Here is an 18,998-nt window from a genome sequence, read left to right as displayed (position 1 = left end):
GAATACACAATAAAGCATGTGTGGTGAATGTAATATATGTTAATATATTTGTTAATTCACAGTGTTGTTGTAAGAGCAGTAGCGCAGTCCTACCACTAGGGGGAGTAGCGCTGGGAGCACTTAGGAACTTGTACTGGGCTCCACCCTTGGTTCCGCCCACGACTCCTCCCCCTAGTGCAGCTGTATAAGTACCCGTGTCCAGAGTCAGCCTGGGTCACTACCAGTTCATCGACAGGTAACAGGCTGGCTCTGAAGTAAGTCGATTAAAGCCTAGATTCACATCGGAAACACGTGTCTGGTGAATTGATGGTTCCATCAATTTAATCGACTAAAGAACAGTAAAGATCGATTATGGAATCGGCCCTCAAGCCTGGACGCCTGGAACTCAACCTGCAGGATGCAGAGGCTAAAGAAATCTTCTCCCACTGTATCCGGTGCTTCAAGGCCTACCTGGCCGAAGCAAGCACAGCCAAAACTACAGAGGATCAGAAGCTAAGTCTACTGCACGCGAGGGTGAGCCATAGAATCTCAACGCAACTAAACTTGGCCAGTTCATATACTGCGGCGCTAGCAGTTCTAAAAAAAATGTATGTAAGGCCCATTAATGAAGTTTACGCTCGCCATGTGTTTACGACTCACCGTCAGCGGCCTACGGAATCACTCGCCGAATTCCTAAGAGAACTTAACAATTTGTCCAATGACTGTAATTACCAAGCGGTTACCGCGGCTGAACACAGGGAATTGGTGGTACGCGATGTTTTTGTAGCGGGCCTCAGGTCTAACTATGTGCGCCAACGACTGCTGGAATAGGGGACTTAGAAACGACTGTGGAAGCTGCGGCCACGATGGAGGTCTCCTTCCGCAGCCTTAACTCGTTCCCCGCGGACCCCGCGACACAATCATGGGCCCCCGACCAGCGACTCCCCCAGGCCTGTGCTACACGGCCGCCCAGCAACCATGCTGCCCCAGCCAGCCACTATCCTGCTCCAGCCTGCCATTTCTGCGGCCAGAATCAGCACCCGCGGCAGCACTGCCCGGCCCGCAACGTAACCTGCAGCAGCTGCGGCCAAAAAGCGCATTACGCAAGAGTGTGCCTCACTAAAAGGGCCCCAGCTTCCACCTCCCCAGCGACTCGCAGTAACCGCTCCCCTCACTCGCAGCCCCGAAACGCTGCGGCCTATGCCCCAACTCCGCCCCCTCCAGCCATGTGCGACTCATGGGGGCCGCCATCTTGGATGTCATCTTCCTCGCCGCCCACCACGTGCGACTCATGGGGGCCGCCATCTTGGATGCCATCTTCCTCGCCTCCCGCCACGTGCGATCCACGGGCCCGATCAGCATCTCCGTGCTCGGACAACTCAGCGGAGGAATTCGAACGAAACTATGAACTCAGAGGGCAGTCATCACGGGGCCACTCCAGCACAGCTGATCGAGCCGCCGACTACCCACAACTCAGCGCGGTCACCCTGGACCAATCACGACCAAAGAATCTACGAAACTCCATTGCAGAGGTCCATATCAACGGGTACAAAACACCATGCCTCTTCGACTCCGGGAGCACAGAGAGCTTCATACATCCAGACCTGGTAAGACGCTATTCACTCCCCGTTTTCCCCGCGCAGCAAATTATCGCGCTCGCTTCAGGCTCCCACTCAGTCCAGATCCAGGGTCGCACCAATGGGGTCTCGGTGTTCCAACGAGCAATGGACCGAATAGTGGACCAGTACGGGCTGCGGCCCACATTTCCGTACTTGGACAATGTCACCATCTGCGGCTATGACCAGCAGGACCATGGCGCCAACCTCCACCGTTTTCTCCAGACGGCACAAAAACTGAACCTCACGTACAACAAGGAGAAATGAGTTTTCCGCACATCCAGACTAGCCATCCTCGGCTATGTCGTGGAAAACGGAGTCCTGGGCCCCGACCCGGACCGTATGCGCCCCTCTTAGAACTCCCTCCCCCTCATTGTCCCAAGGCCCTCAAACGGTGCTTGGGATTTTTTTCCTACTACGCCCAGTGGGTCCCTCAAGATGCGGACAAAGCCCGGCCACTCTTTAGGACCACACGATTTCCCCTGTCAGCCGAGGCACGCCAGGCCTTCAACGGCATCAAGGAGGACATCGCCAAAGCGGCCATGCGGGCGGTGGATGAATCCACCCCATTTCAGGTAGAGAGCGACGCCTCAGAGGTAACTCTTGCAGCCATGTTAAATCAGGCAGGGAGACCAGTTGCATTTTTCTCCCGTACCCTCTCCACTTCAGAACTCCGACACTCTTCAGTCGAGAAAGAAGCGCAAGCCATTGTGGAGGCTATCCGTCACTGGAGGCACTACCTCGCAGGTAGGAGGCTCACCCTCATCACTGACCAAAGATCGGTTGCCTTCATGTTCGACAACTCGCAAAGGGGCAAAATAAAAAAACGATAAAATTCTGAGGTGGAGGATCAAACTCTCCACCTACAATTACGATATCAAATATCGACCCGGGAAGCTCAACGAGCCTCCGGATGCCCTATCCCGCGGGACATGCGCCAGTGCGCAGATCGACCGATTAAAAAGCATCCACAATGACCTCTGCCACCCGGGGGTCACCCGGCTCGCCCACTACATCAGGGCCCGAAACCTGCCTTTCTCCAACGAGGATGTAAAAGCGGTCACCAGGGACTGCCCGATCTGTGCGGAGTGCAAACCGCACTTCTATAGACCAGACAGGGCCCACCTGGTCAAGGCTTCTAGGCCCTTTGAACGCCTCGCGATTGACTTCAAAGGGCCACTCCCCTCAACTAACAAAAACGTTTACTTCTTAAACATCGTAGACGAGTTCTCCCGCTTTCCATTCGCTATCCCATGCCCCAACATGACCTCCCACACAGTCATTAGGGCCCTGCATAGCATCGTCACCCTGTTTGGTTTCCCCAGCTACGTACACAGTGACCAGGGTTCGTCCTTCATGAGCGACGAGCTGCGTCAGTACCTGCTCGAAAAGGGCATTGACTCGAGCAGGACTACCAGCTACAACCCCAGGGGGAACGGGCAGGTGGAAAGGGAGAACACGACGGTCTGGAAGACTGTCCTACTGACCCTCCGGTCCAGAAAGCTCCAAGTCTCCCAGTGGCAGGAAGTCCTCTCTGACGTCCTACACGCTATTGGGTCCCTTTTGTGTATGCCGACCAACCAGACCCCTCACGAGAAGCTGTTCATATTTTCCAGGGGCGCTACCATGGGGGTCTTACTTCCGGCATGGCTGAGGACGCCGGGCCCCGTACTCCTGAGGAAACACGTCAGGGCGCACAAAACCGACCCCCTTGTTGAGAAGGTGCCTGCTCCACTCCAACCCCCAGTACGCATTTGTCGAGTTCCCTGACGGCCGTCAGGACACTGTATCCCTCCGGGATCTGGCACCCACACAAGGATCTCTCACCCTACACCCCATGCTGCCGCCCCCTTGCGATCCCGAGCCCACGAGCTCGCTCCACCAGTTCCGCGCCCCCACGCCGGCCAGTCCCCAGCGCCCCCAGTCCCCAGTCGAACCAGGAGAGTATGAAACTCGGATACAACCCTCCCTGGAGTCCCCCATCGTACCCCAGCACACTACACCCAATCAGCCACCGCAAGAGGCTGCAACCCCGATGCTCCGCAGATCTCAGCGGACAATCCGACCGCCGGACAGACTGACTTTATAGACTAGACCACAACCCCCGTCGGACTTGATTTTTTTGAAGGGGGTGAATGTGGTGAATGTAATATATGTTAATATATATGTTAATTCACACTGTTGTTGTAAGCGCAGTAGCGCAGACCTACCACTTGGGAGAGTAGCGCTTGGAGCACTTAGGAACCTGTACTGGGCTCCACCCTTGGTTCCGCCCATGACTCCTCCCCCTAGTGCAGCTGTATAAGTACCCGTGTCCAGAGTCTGCCTGGGTCTCTACGAGTTCATCGACAGATAACAGGCTGGCTCTGAAGCAAGTCGATTAAAGCCTAGATTCACATCGGAAACACATGTCTGGTGAATTGATGGTTCCATCAGCATGTATCGTTAGATATGCGGAGTCAGGTGTGAGGGGGTGGAGGGGGCAGTGTAAGTGGGTGGAGTGTGAGCGGAGGGTTAGGGGTTGGAGGGGGCAGTGTGCGGGGTGCAGTGTGAGGGGGGGAGGTGAGGTGCTGAGGGAGTGTAGGCAGATAGAGGAGTGTCACTTGGTGCTACACCCTCGATCTGGCATGCTGCTACCTCCCGGGTGGCGGCTCCTCCAACGAGGTCCAGAGCCCTCTGCTCATGGACAGTGAGGGGGTTGCAAAACAGGTGATTCCCCTCCGGTTGTTGCACGCTCACGATAGTTGTGGGCTGTCTTATCCTCCGGGGCCGGGGGGGGAAAGCATCAGAGTTAGGCGATCAGCAGCAAGACGTGCAGATGTTGGCAACATTATGACTTGGGGGGGGGGGGGGGGGGGGGCACTGGACACCATGCGCCGGCGGCTCGCAAGGTGGGTGTGGTGACGATGTGGGTTGGGTGGAATGAGGTGCCCCCCCTCCTGCATGGGCAGGGGGGTGGGGGGAGTGACACGTTGTGGGGGTGGGAGGGAGGGGTGGGGTATGACCCGGGGGAACCTTCGGGGTACTGAGCCTGACTGCCCTCGTGAGGTCGTGGAGCTTCTTGCAGCACTGCTCTCCAGAATGTGGGGTGTGCCCCACAACGCTAACGGCGATGCACACATCACGGCAGTTGCGCCTGACTATGCTGGCCGGGTGCCGGTGGCCACGTCTTGGGCACAGGATTGTCCTCTGCTCTTCCACTGCGTCCAGCAGTGTCTCCAGGTCATTGTCCCGGAACCTGGGAACGGCACGGCAGGGCGCAGCCATCTTTCTGTTGGGGCTTGCGTGCGGATCGCGCACATAAAATGACGTGGCACCCCGTCATCCGGGAGACGCACGACGACGGTGCCACTCTGGTGCCACGCCCACCGCGATGGTGTTCACGATGCCGCGGACACTCTGACTCGCCATCAGAGAATCCCGCGCTATATTTTCCAATGATTTCAGTGTCTGACTGTCCATACAAAGTTGCACTGAAATATTAGCTTTACAAGGGATAAACCTTGCCGGTAATGCTCACAGCCCATGGTAGAATTAAAAACAAAATTTTAAATCCTCTTGTCTAGACAGAGGAAGATAAGTACATTTCCCATCCATACATTTGGTTTAAATTTAAGGAAAAAACAGTGTTAACAAAAGAACGATTGGCTGGCAACTTTAGCAGTCCAGGTAGCTCCAAAAGTGCATTAGTGGGAGCTGACAGGACTGTAACGAGGAAGGAGAAGAAGACCCAATTGATTGCTGGAAACAGTAAGTCCGGGGTCTCAGGCAGAGAGGTTTTGAGTAGGTTGAGGACAGGGGAGGGAACCTGGGGGTAGTTGGTTTAAGGCAACATGTGGACAGGAAGAAAATGAGTTTCTAGCCTGGGGGAGGGAGGCCGATGGCACCCTGATGTAGAAAGGGCAGACCCCAAGGATTTTTCCCCCACCTTCCTTCCCCACCTTTGAAGTATTTAAAAAAAATATCGGGCTGTTCACTCCCATCCTATGGCACATGCCAGTCATTTAATGAAATGAAAATTGCTTATTGTCACGAGTAGGCTTCAATGAAGTTATTGTGAAAAGCCCCTAGTCGCCACATTCCGGCGCCTGTCGGAGGCTGGTACGGGAATCGAACCGTGCTGCTGGCCTGCTTGGTCTGCTTTAAAAGCCAGCGATTTAGCTGAGTGAGCTAAACCAGCTAAATGCTGTGGACAGTGGCTTATCGGGGTTAATTGGCATGGTAACAAGCCTATTTGATCCTTGATTATCTCTATAAAAAAGTAGGTGGATTGTCGATTTCAGTGTCCGCCCACCTCACCCATATAATGTAAATAAGCTCAGGGGTAGGTGGGAAGGTGGCATCGCACATGTCCCCTGCCCTCCCAAACCTGCCCAACTACGACATGCTGAGCGGGTATGTGTAAAATGCAGTCAATGTGGTACAATCCAAAGCCATAGTTGCCTTTTAACTTTACAAAGTAGAACAAAATGAAACTTTGGATTCTGCCATTTTATACATTTACAACTGATTTGTGAAATCCACCTTTTCAATCTTGAATATAATCAGCTGGCTAATTCACAGCCCTGGATTTTCCTATTCAAGGTGAGAATCGGGAAGGGGGACCAATCCCGCATTATGCTCCCACTTTCTCCTCCAGCCTGTCGCAAAACAGGATTTTAATGGGGCTGAGGTCTTAATAATCCTCGAGATGGGTCCGTCATCCTATTAGTGACTGGGCCAGATGGGAATGGCAACATGGCACTGGGGGCTGGATTTTATCTACTCCTGGTGGATGGGCACATAAAATTCCAAGGGCGGTGTGCCTGCCACCTGTCCCACCCCCATCACAAATTTTACATTGGTGGAATATATGTCAGGTGGCCTGCCCATCCATGGGCCAATTAAGGCCCTTAGGTAACCAATAAATGGCCACTTAAGGACATCACCCGAATGGCACTTTTAACCAGCAACAGGTGAGTCCCATGCCATGCATCAAATCCACTAGCTTTCACTGCATCAGCTGGTGATGGGCAAGGGGATGTACCTCCTTAGCAAGCCCTGTTGCTCATTGGAGATCCCCTCAGCTACTTTCCTCTCTCCAATCCCCCCCCCCCCCCCCCCCCCCCACCCCCCCACTTCATGGTCTACCTACCCAAGTTGCCAGCACACCTTGTCTCTGACACCAGGGTCATTTAAACAGATTGCAGCGATAACCCAAACCTTACATTTACTCCAGTTCTGGCTCTGGTTCCTTTATGTTGGGGATTGCTGTAGTCCCAGCAGTGGCCAGCGCTCCCACTGGCACTTCTGGGACCAGAGAGCTGCCAGCCATTTAACAGACTGACAGCTGTCAGAGGTAGGACTTCCTGCCTACCTGGGGTGTGTTAAAACCAGCAGTGGAATCAGCTGCTTGGGTAGGGTTAGGCTCACCCCTAACCCCTTTGAATCCAGCTTCTGGAAGCAGACCACATCCTAGCCTGAAACAACAGCAATGGCTATGTTTTCAAAAATTGAGATCTTATCTTCGATGCGGCCAGGGCAAATGGAGAGCTGCAGGGCCTGATGGAATAGGGAAAGGCTGGTGATTAAAATTTGATTGATGCTGGTAGTTTAGTCGTCCAAACTTGTAAGTTTTTCCCTCAAATAAAGTTATTTCAGCACTGCCTCCCCTGTTCTCACCAGGTAAGAGCTGACAGGTCAGATTCACAGTAGCTGCCTTTTTGAAAATCTTGGTCTCGTTAACGGCAGCTGTTAGCAAGCTCCCTCAAAGTCTCTACAAACCCGATTAAAGAGCCGAGGGGATTCATTTTTCTTCCAATGCATTAACATCCTTCCTTAAATAAGGTAACCAATACTGGACACTATACTCCAAATGTGGTCTCACTCGTGCCCTATAGAACTGAGGCATAACGCCCCTACTTTTGTATTCAAATTCCGTCACAGTGAATGCTGACATCCTTGAATTCTGTACTGGAGGAATCAGAAAATGTGTGACAAGTAATCAACCCTTCCAGTTAAATGTCACTAATTTTGGAAGCCAGGTCCACCTGAATGGTCAGCTAACAAAGCTGTTATTGATTATAATAAAACCATTGGTAAACCTACAGTATGTAAACTTATGCAAACACAATTTATGGTGATAAGTCTTGAGCGACACAAAATTGTGTTAGACATGACAATGCAATGTCGTAAGCGCATCTCTTTGTCAATAAGACACCATCTGTGTCGCTCAGCCTAAAGGGGATATATGTCAAATTACACAGTAATAGCTAATTTACAGAGTTAAATTGCTGTCACGGAAAGTCACACCTTAAAAACAAAGCAAGCCTGGTGCATCAGTGTCATGCAATTGAGGGTAAAACATATTGCGCTTCTCGCTAGGATTTAGCGGTCAGTGGCAAAGTAACTGTTTGCCGCTGACCTTGGAGAAAGCTGCCCACATGGCTCTGGTGCTTGAGTGATCTTTGTAGCTCGGACGTCCTTTGGCCAACGGCAGTTTTCATCTGGTGCCAGGTCGAGGAGCTATCCAAGCACGCAGCAGCAGCAGTGATGTCAGCGACCAGGCTAAGCAGCCAGTGACATTGAAGTATTTTCACCAACAGCAAATTAAAAGCACCAAATCACTTTAATTTTAATTTCAAATTTCAGAATGTAAAACAAATTATTATTACCAAATTAACAAATGCGAAGTGAAGATTAACTTCAATAAATAGTTTTAAAATATGCACATTTTTTAACAAATGTAGAAATTTGGCATTCCACAAATGTAAAATTAGTTGTTATTTAGCAGCAGTTATGAAGTTAATAGTTAAAAATTCAATTACACCATACTCAACAAGGTGCAACATTTTCCAGGGTTTTTATAGTGAAACTAATAGCTTTAGAATGGAAATCCTTGTCAATTCAAAGAATTCCCATTGATTGCATTTGGGTGGAGTGAAGGGATTCAACAGCATAGGCAATGGAGAAACATCAAAACACATGAGTGACGTTTCTGTGTTATTCTGCACATATTGGCAAAATTCTCTGACCCCCCGCAGGGTCGGAGACTCGCCCAGGGCCGCCGAAAATCCCGCCCCCGCCATGGCAGAAATTCTCCGCCACCCGGGAATTGGCGGGGGCGGGAAAGACCACCCGCCGATCAGCGAGCCCCCTGCGGCGATTCTCCGGCCCGCGATGGGCCAAAGTCCCGTCGCTGTGGTCTGAACCACCTCTGGTGGCAGCAGAATCGGTGGAGCGAGCGGGCCCCCCAGGTCCTGGGGGGGGCGGGGGGCGATCGGACCCCGGGGGGTGCCCCCACAGTTGCCAGGCCCGCGATCAGGGCCCACCTATCCGCGGGTGGGCCAGTGCCGTGGGGGCACTCTTTTTCTTCCGCCGCCGCCACGGCCTCCACCCTGGCAGAGGCGGAAGAGAATCCCCCAGCGCGCATGCGCCGGTGGTGACGCACCTTTGGGGAGGCTTGACGCCGGAGTGGTTGGCGCCACTCCGCTACGCCTGTACCCCCCGCCCCGCCGGGTAGGGGAGAAACCCGCATGGATTCCCAAATTTGTTGTTCGTTTCATTGAAGTATTGATGGCAAACACTGACAATTTCACCACCACAAGTTTAGAGCGCTTGTGATAAACATGAAACATGTTCTCGTGACATCCTGGTCCCTGTAATAAAGGGACTACATTTTTCAGATCATGGACCATATTGAACAGATCCACTGCTCCATTCTGGAGCAATAATAGAAATTTGCATATACATAGGAACTTTAGCATAGAATGCATCCCAAAGCACTTTACTGTGCATGGCGGAAAAGTGCAAAAAAGAATGAACAGCAAGTCCTGTTGAGAGAGATGAAGAAGGTGACTGAACATTTGGTTGAAAAAAATAGATCTTTGGGAAGGTATTCTTTTATTAAGATCTGGCCATCTTTAGCCAAGATGCCTCAAGCAGCAGGAGAAAAGAGACTGATAATGTGCCTTGTCCAATGACAAATATATCCAGTTATAATTTTTAGACATCAATATTGCAAAGAAATGTTTTGTTGAAAAGTGCATTTTCTTTTCATCACAGCTCAATGAAATCAATTAGTCTGATTTGTACCTTAGATCTCTCAATCAATATATTAAAAAATAAAAGAACAAGGCTCAGAAGCTGCAGTGACAACAATATCAAATTATCTTAGAACAATGCCGTATTCTTCTTCTTGGTCCATGCTTTTTGCTTGACTTAAGTGTCAAAAGGGACAGAGTTGAACTGAACTTGTATGTTAATTATGTTGAGGGGCTGATGAAGATTTTATGGATCTTAGCTTTGCACAACCGTGCATACCTTACTAAAGCCCCAGTGTGTCAGTATTGGTGTAACGTATATCCATGAAGTTCCATAATGATTCTCCTTGTTCTGGAGGATATGTAAAATTGAAAGCTGCATGGATCTGACATTGGGGTTGGAATCTGGTATTGCTGCTTAACCCAATTTTCTTTAAGAAACTTCTGTGTACAGTATCTTGGAAATCTGCTGGATTAACTATAACAATTTTCAGACAATGCTGATGAACTGCCACTCAACAATCCGATGCAGTACGTGTTGTGGATATACCCTGTGATGTGGATGTGCAGTTGCAAGAATAGGGTAACAGATGGTGCTTTGGCAAGTGCTCTTTTGTGACTTACGCAGATAATAGCTATGACAGTGCCATCTATAGGTGTAACAGGTAGTGCATTGTAATTTGGTGACCCATCGATTAGTCATTTTGAGATATAATAGTGCTGTTGAACCTACGCACACAAAACATACATTTTGTCTATTTCCTACTGTGGTTTGTGATTTTTTAAATGTAATTAATCAAACCTCTGTAGGACACTGACTAATGCATTTTCGTGACACTAGTCAAAAGTTGGAAGTATTGTTTTCTCCATCTCAGTCACGATAATAGAGTTGTGATATTTTTGACAAATATTGAAGATCTAAAAGCCCAATATTAGATAACAACATGGAAATTGTAATGCATATGTTTATAGGATAAGAATGATGCCTATAAAAAAGCAATGGTTCTCAAACAATCCCTTTAACAGTTTGGGAGAGATGATCTGACCCTGTCCTCTTTTCGTTCTTCAAAGGAAGGTGCATCAATATGACATGGGTCTGTGATGGGGAAAGTGACTGTGAAGACCACTCAGATGAAGAGAGCTGTGGAGCATTTGGATGCAAACCCCCAACCTATCCTTGCGCTGGGAATAAATCAATTTGCCTTCTGCCAGAAAAGTTCTGCAATGGGAAAGAGGAATGTCCGGATGGAGCCGATGAGAGCGCACTTTGTGGTAAGCTCTTTGTGCTTGAAATGCAAGTATGTATGAAACAGTGTGGTGTTGCAGAAGCTGTAAAAACAAAATTCTGCTTTTAGGGAAAGCAAAGTATTTTGATGTCAGCTTTGAGCAGCGATGCTGGACATTGCCTTGCAAATTGTTTCCTGAATTAAGCAGCATATGTGGTGCCTGTGTTGAGTAGTAACAGTTGGAAAATCAAAGTTCATTGGTAATTGTGGTTTGTGTATGTGCATGTGTACTAACATCGAGAAGCATGTCAACTTAGGGACTGTTTAAGCTTGAAAATCTTCATGCACATAATATCTCAGAAGTGAAAGGTTACCTAGGTCTGGTGTGTTGGCTGCAATTGTAAGACCTGAATCAAGCCTCGATTGAGGAGGCAAAAGTTTCTCTGGGCTGTAATTTTCGAGTACCAGGGCACTGAAGCTGGGGGGATAGTATCCCAAAGACGTGTTGGGGAGTCCCTGCCGCACTCAAGTAAGGATTATGAAGTATAAGCTTTCTATGGGCAATTGCCCGACTGGGATGATCTGAAAATGCAGTTTAAATTACAAACTTTTTATGTTCCAACTGTGTTAAATCCATCGTTGCCCAGAAAAAGAAGAATTAAAGCAACTCGTAGATTCAGAGGTAAATATTGTACAGACCCCTCACGAGACTCTCCCAGCACCCCTTGGCTACCACCCACCATGGGACTCCCTCCATCCCACAGGACTCCAAATCCCTGACTACACACTTCTGTGGGAAACTTCACCCCCATGGGTAATTTCCCACATTACAGATCCCCCACCAAAGAACAAAGAACAAGAACAAAGAACAATACAGCACAGGAACAGGCCCTTCGGCCCTCCATGCCCATACCGGTCATGATACCAACCTTTGCCAAAACACTCAGCACTCCCTTGTGCCATATCCCTCTATACCCATCCTATCCATGTGTTTGTTAAGATGCCTTTGGAACACCGTTAATGTATCTGCTTCCACAACCTCCCCTGGCAACGCGTTCCAGGCACTCACCACCTTCTGCGTAAAAAACCTGCCTCGCACATCTCCTCTAAACTTTGCCCCACGGACCTTAAACCTCTGTCTCCTGGTGACTGACCCCTCCACCCTGGGAAAGAGTGCCTGCCCATCCACTCCATCCATGCCCCTCATAATCTTGTAGACCTCTATCCGGTTACCCCTCAAACTCCATCTTGCTAACGAAAACGGTCTGAGCCTATTCAGCCTCTCCACATAGCTTACACCCTCCTGACCAGGAAATATCCTGGTAAACCTCCTCTGCACCCTCTCCAAAGCCTCCCCATTCTTCTGGTAGTATGGCGACCAGAATTGTGTACAATATTCCAAGTGCGGCCTTTCCAAGGTTCCATACAACTGTAGCATGACTTGTCAGTTTTTATACTCGATCCCCCACCAATGAAGGCAAGCATTCCATATGCTGTCTTGACTACCTTATCCACTTGTGTTGCCTCCTTCAAAGATCTTTGACAGAGTCAGCGGACTCGAAAAGTTCGTTCTTTTCTCTCCCTGCAGATGCTGCCAGACCTGCTGAGATTTTCCAGCATTTTCTCTTTTGTTTCAGATTCCAGCATCCACAGTAATTTGCTTTTATCTAGTAATCCAGAGACCCAGGGTAATACACTGGAGATCTGAGTTCGAATCCCAGCATGTCAGATGGTGAAATTTAAAATCAATTGAAAAAATCATAGATAGAACAGTACAGCACAGAACAGCCCTTCGGCCCTCAATGTTGTGCCGAGCCATGATCACCCTATTCAAACCCACGTATCCACCCTATACCCGTAACTCAACAACCCCCCCCTTAACCTTACTTTTTTATTAGGACACTACGGGCAATTTAGCATGGCCAATCCACCTAACCCGCACATCTTTGGACTGTGGGAGGAAACCGGAGCACCCGGAGGAAACCCACGCACACAGGGGGAGGACGTGCAGACTCCACACAGACAGTGACCCAGCCGGGAATCGAACCTGGGACCCTGGAGCTGTGAAGCATTTATGCTACCCTGCTGCCAAATTAATCTGCAATCATCTGCAATTAATAGTACAATGATGACCATGATGAAAGCCCAACCCTTCCTTCTTAACTCCCGTCCTAACAGCACTGTGGATATACCTACACCACATCCACTGCAGCGGTTCAAGAAGGAAATCACCACGACTTTCTCAAGGGCAAAGAGGGATGGGCAAAATTCACTGGCCCAGCCAGCAAGGCACGCAGACTGGAAATGAATTTTTAAAATTCTGCCACGAGCGAACATGGCTAGGCATATGAAGTTGTAGCGAATTAATCAATCTCATTCAGACAGTACACAAGGCTAAAACACAGGGGCTGGATTCTCCATTCTGGAGACTAAGTTCTTTCGCTGGAGTTGAATCAATCCTGGTCTCCGTTGGAGTTAGAAGGGTGGCAGAATTTGCATTGTGGGGGTGAAGGGGGGTGTTCTTCCAATGGGGTTTTGGGGGGAACTCCATTATGCACTAACCCTCTTGACCCACCACAGGGCCCACTGTGAGAGGGCCACAATTGAAAATATCTGCACCCATCTATGCCCATGTGAATCCCAGCTGAGAGAGCTGGAGCGTCACAGGGGCCTGGTGAATCAGGCTTTCAGCCCATTATTTGAATGCAATTGGGCACAAATGATCTATTTGCCTCTTCCCGCCAGTGCAGGGAATGTAGCTCTCTGCCGCCCTCACCGGTGGACCGGTGCATTGGAACAAGCGCCAATCCTGTTTCTAGGCGATGCTCGATTCTCCGCCAGATTGGGAAACTCTCTACTGGCAGCGGGCAGTGGAGAATCCACCCCAGAAATTTCAGCCTGGCAGAGATTGGATGCCCCTTTCATTACGGCAGGAATAGATTGAGCATGACAAAGCATTCGCCTTATTATAGCATCAATGGAGAGAGCAAATCATTTAATGATTCAAGTGTGGGTGCTTTGTGAGAAGTGGACAGTAACACAAAATTTGAATTTAAAATGTAACCACTCCTTCTTTGCAAACAGGCATACACATGCTCCAAATGTAAAAAATCAATTTTGAAGTAAATGACTGGAAGACGAAAGCAGAAAAAAATAAGCATTGGAAAAGTTCAGATTCTCTGATGTCATTAACAATAGATAAAAGCTAAAAGATCGAAACAAAAAAGTTAATCAATTATGTGAATTACAAATATGAAAATATATTCCTTGATCTAGCTTTGCATGTGATGGGTTCGATTGAATATTCCAAATGCGGGTCCCACCCAACACTTCGATGAGGGAGGCCCAACCAAATGAAATGCCAAGTGACCAGTGACCTTCTCCAGGATTAAGGCCCCAGCAGCAGAAATGCGGCCCGCAGTGAGCTGCTAACCAACTAGACGGCAGCAGTTCCCCATTTCCGACAGCGCCACTGAAAGCAGTGGCTGCATCAGGGACTGCACCAGCAATCACCTTTTTTTCTATCGCCGGACATGAATGAAGACGGAATGTGGGCCCCTATATGAATGAAGACGGAATGTGGGCCGGGGAGGGTGGCGGGGGTCATCACTGGAGGAGTAGGGCTCGGGCTGCCGGAGGCAAGGGCAGTGGGTGGATTACAGTAGCCTGCATGCTTCCTGATGCTGGATCCCTCAGTCTGTCATTGAGTCTCTGACAATGAGGGTGCCCTTCCCAGGTGTACTGTTGCCAAATGAAACAGGGTTTGCAGGGTGGCCTGAGATAGACACAGGAAAGACGTTTGAATTCCATTTAATCCCTGAGCCACCATTAAGTTTCAGTGGGTTCAGAGCTGGATGCTGCTAATTGACTCATTAACGAACCTAATTGACATCTGGCCGTGAGTGGTCAGGTTTCTCGTAACAGCCCCTTCCTGCCTCCATCTTAACTATGAGTGGTTTTCCCACCACCAGGCGGCTGACATGCGGCCTTTCCTCTGATTCAATAGGTCTGGCCACCATGTTTCCCACCGTGATGGGCTGGATTAAATTCTGTCCATTTTTCTTATTATTAAGCACTGACTGTAAAAAAAGAAAAAAATTTACACAGCTAATTTTTTTACACAGTTAGAATTCGGAATGTACTGCCTGAGAATGGAGTCAAAAACAACTTTCAAAAGGAACTTTATAAGTACATGAAAAAGAAGCAGTTTCAGAACTTTGGTGAAAGAGAAGGGTTATGGAAGGAGTTTAATAACTCTTCCAATGAGCCAGCACAAATGTAATGGGCCAAATGCCCTCTTTGTGTGCCATGCCATTTTTTGATTCTATGAATACCTTTGGCATTGTGACTAACAGAGTTAAATGCCTCAGGCCTTCTGGGGCACGCCATGTTGGATAGGTGTGCACTGCAAGGCTGCAAAGATACATGGGCGTGATTCTCCGTAAATGCGGAGAGTCGTACAGGCTGCCGTGAAACTGGCCGTGTTTCACGGCAGCCTCCGCGCCCCCTCCCGGGACCCAATTCTCCCCCCCCCCGGTCGGGGCTAGCAGCGCGGCCCCGTGAAGAACAGCATCGCGGGCTTAGCGACCGTCGCTAAGCCCGCGCGCCAAGCGTCACGGCGGCTGATGCGCACGATGACATCAACCGCGCATGCTCCAATGCGCGGATGACGTCATCACGCATATGTGTCAAACCCACGCATGCGCGGGTCGTCATGCCCCTCAGCCGCCCCGCGGACTGATCCTGCGGGGCGGCGGAGGAACAAAGAGTGCGCGGGTATCGGACCCGCTGCCCACGATCGGTGCCCACCGATCGCAGGCCCATGCCACCCTTGGCACGGCCGTGGTGTGGCCGTGCCAGTCGGTGCCATGGTTGTCCGGGACGACACTTTGCGGCCGTTTTCACGAACGGTGAGAGCAGGTGTGTTTGCGTTCATGAAAACGGCCGTAAAGGCCTGGGAACTCGGCCCATCGGCCAGGGGAGAATCGCTGTTCGCCGTAAAGAACGGCGAGCAGCGATTTGTGTCGTGGGGCGGCCGTGGGGGGGGGGGGGGAAGAATAGCGGGAGGTCGGGAAAAATGTTGGGAAAGCCCTCCCGCTATTCTCCGACCCGTCGTGGGCAGCGGAGAATCGCGCCATGGCATCTGAAGATATATTCACTGACTTTGAGCACTAGTTTGCAGCCATTGAAATTTTTGCGACATTAAATCCAGGTCCTCGTGGCTTGACTCACGGTGAAACCACCACACTATCTGAAATCACTGCCTTCCCAAAATTTGTCTTGTGAGCCTCCTATCCTCATGCGAAAGGAGAAATTATATCCCTCATTCTTTCCACCCCCCTGCCTGAGGGTACCAGTGCAGCATTGCAAATCTTGGAGCCTGTTCTCTACCATAGTGTGCCATTGTTGAGTGTTCCCCACATCAAAATCACTTTTTAAATGACTTAGCACCTACCTTCGCCACAACATATATCCAGTTTCAAAGGAGCAGGATATATTTTTAGTGCAGACTAACTTTAACTCATGTTACTCTCTCATAATTCTGTGCTCACTGCTCAAGTGTGCAGCCACTTCACAGCAGGATTAATACTGCCTGCATGCCAAAGTCATTTAAATTAACAAATAACATGAACTCTGCATGCTGCTAACTTCAGAAGCAACAGGCATGGGGCAATATTCCATCAAGATGCCCATGCCCATTTTTGGGCCCTGTCCAATTTTGCCTCCAAAATGTTTAACGAAAGAAATTATGGATGTGTTCCAAACAAAATTTTGAATTCACTGCGTTTCTCTTCGATTAAAAAGATGGATTATATTCACTAAAAACTCCCAAACTGGAAATCTGTCCTGTTTTTGCCTCATAGCAAATTGGTGGTGTACGTGGATCTTTTCAATCTGTCAGCTTCAACAAGCACAGGCAGAAGTAATAAATCTAATTATGTGCCCAGCCAGTAGACCTTATCTGCGCATAAAAGTAATTTGACATATAACTCTTTGGTTCCGGTTGTCTTTAATTAAGCGCCCTCTCTCTATGATTGTAGAAAATTATGTCATCTATAAAAGGTATTTGATAAAATTCCAAACGGTGTTACTCATAAATCTGCTTTTGTTCACAGATGAGTGCTTTCTGAATAATGGAGGATGCAGCCACCACTGCACTTTTGTATCTGGGGAAGGTATCGTCTGCTCCTGCCCGACAGGAATGCACCTAAGTTCAGACAAGAAAACCTGCATTGTCCTCGATTACTGTAGAAAGCACCTCAGGTGCAGCCAAGTGTGTGAGCAACAGAAGAAGACAATTAAGTGCTCATGTTATGAGGGCTGGCTGCTTGCACCCAATGGTGATAGTTGCATTAGTTTAGGTAGGTCATTGTCATCCTTAATTGCATTATTTTTCTCTTTGAACATTTATTTGAACTGACACGCTAATCCCAGACGTGTATATATTTTTTGACAGATCCTTTTGAACCATACATAATTTTTTCCATTCGGCATGAAATCCGAAGACTGGATCTTCACAAGCAAGACTACAACTTATTAGTCCCTGGCTTGAGGAACACGATAGCAATTGATTTCCATTTTAATCAGAGTTCTCTCTATTGGACTGATGTTGTGGAAGATAAAATTTACAAAGGAAAGCTCTCTGAAGTTGGAGGTATATTTTTTTGGAGTTAACGCTTTTGCCCCAATTGCTACATTTTTAAAGCTGCCAAAATGTTTCCTTTGGACGCTGTGTTTTACATTGCAAGGTTTTCCTGCAAATGCTGGTACTAATGAAATAAAACATTAATTTTTCAGGGTGGTTTTGTGATTAGGTAAGTAATACAGTCAAGAGGAAATTTCCCTCCTGTTCTGTTAAAATAGAAATGTGGCCTTATCACATGTTGGATTCATAAAATTTACAAAGTGGGTTTAGTTCATTTCAATTCACTTTGGTTTGTTTAACTTTAGCTGGGAACAAAGTTGGCATCCTTAAGGTTTAGCAGTGCATCAATACAAATAATTGTTGATTATCATGTACAATTAGCATACCAAAAGACTAAGGGCAGGATTTTACGGCCATTCCTGCTGGCGGGGTCTTCCGGTCCTGTCGAAGGTGACCCCCCTGCAGCAGGTTTCCTGGTGGCACAGCCAACAAGCCACACAAAATCTCACAGGCATGGGCGGCAACCAGAAGATCCCACCAGATGCCAATGGTGAGCTGCCTCCGCGGCTGGAAAGCATGCCGCAGGCAGAGGAGAGGGCGGAAACACCCACCCGAAGGGTTAAGGATGATGATCAAACGCAGACAGAAAATACTGTTGATGCTGAAGGCCTGAAAGTAAAGCTGAAAATGTTGGAAATACTCAGCAGGTCAAACGGCATCAGTGGAGAGAGAAATAACTAAATTTCAGGTTGAGGTCCTGATAAAATCCATCGATCTGAAATGTTCACTCTGTTCCTCTCCCAACAGATACTGCCTGACCTGCTGAGTATGTCCCGTACACTCACCTTTTATTTAAAGGATCAGGGCATAAGGAGTAAGAAGAGCAGTTAGATTTTTTTTTCTCTTAATCTAAAAATTTATATGCTAAATTATGAGAGTAACCATTGAGGGAAATGTACAAATGGGTTGAAGAAATGACAAAAAGTGTAACTGGAGGAAAAAGAGGCACAATGATATTGACTGGAGTTGAAATGCATAAAAAAGGTTTTGAACGACTTTCTGGTTTTTTGCTAGGTTGCACCGGCTTAGTTCAGTTGGCTGGACAGCTGGTTCATAATACAGAGTGATGCCAACAGCATGGGTTCAATTCCCGTACCGGCTGAGGGTATTCATGGAGGCCCACCTTCTGAACCTTGCCCCTCACCTGAGGTGTGGTGGTCCTCAGGTTAAATCACCACCAGTCAGCTCTCCCCCTCAAAGGGGAAAGCAGCTTCTGGTCATATGGGACTATGGTGACTTTACTTACTTTTGCTATGATTAATAGATCCTCACCACAACAAAAGTAGTTAAGGGCTTTCTGTTGTGAATGAGAGGAAGTTAAACCAATTTGCTACTTTTGATGTGGTCAGGATCAGCTAATTATAGCAAGAGTGTTTATAAACATTGTGGTTAACATAAAAGCAGGGTTCGTAGATGCATTCAAGCATGAAAGGAAAGATAGATAAACAAT

At 48.6% G+C, this 18,998-nt stretch overlaps 1 protein-coding gene across 1 annotated transcript in view; it reads left to right on the top strand.

Annotated features, from left to right (window-relative positions):
• The window catches only part of LOC119962094 (low-density lipoprotein receptor-related protein 1-like), a 2,271,162-nt gene that overhangs the window by 1,415,531 nt on the left and 836,633 nt on the right, over window positions 1-18,998 (top strand). The window contains 3 exon segments of the mRNA XM_038789946.1: window positions 10,688-10,888; window positions 16,959-17,204; window positions 17,300-17,497. Of these exon segments, the coding sequence (XP_038645874.1) occupies window positions 10,688-10,888; window positions 16,959-17,204; window positions 17,300-17,497 (645 nt within the window).

The sequence above is a fragment of the Scyliorhinus canicula genome, chromosome 2, assembly GCF_902713615.1.
Source record: "Scyliorhinus canicula chromosome 2, sScyCan1.1, whole genome shotgun sequence".
NCBI lineage: Eukaryota > Metazoa > Chordata > Chondrichthyes > Carcharhiniformes > Scyliorhinidae > Scyliorhinus > Scyliorhinus canicula.
Note: the sequence above shows the minus strand (reverse complement) of the source record. Positions and strands in the feature narration are given on the sequence as shown.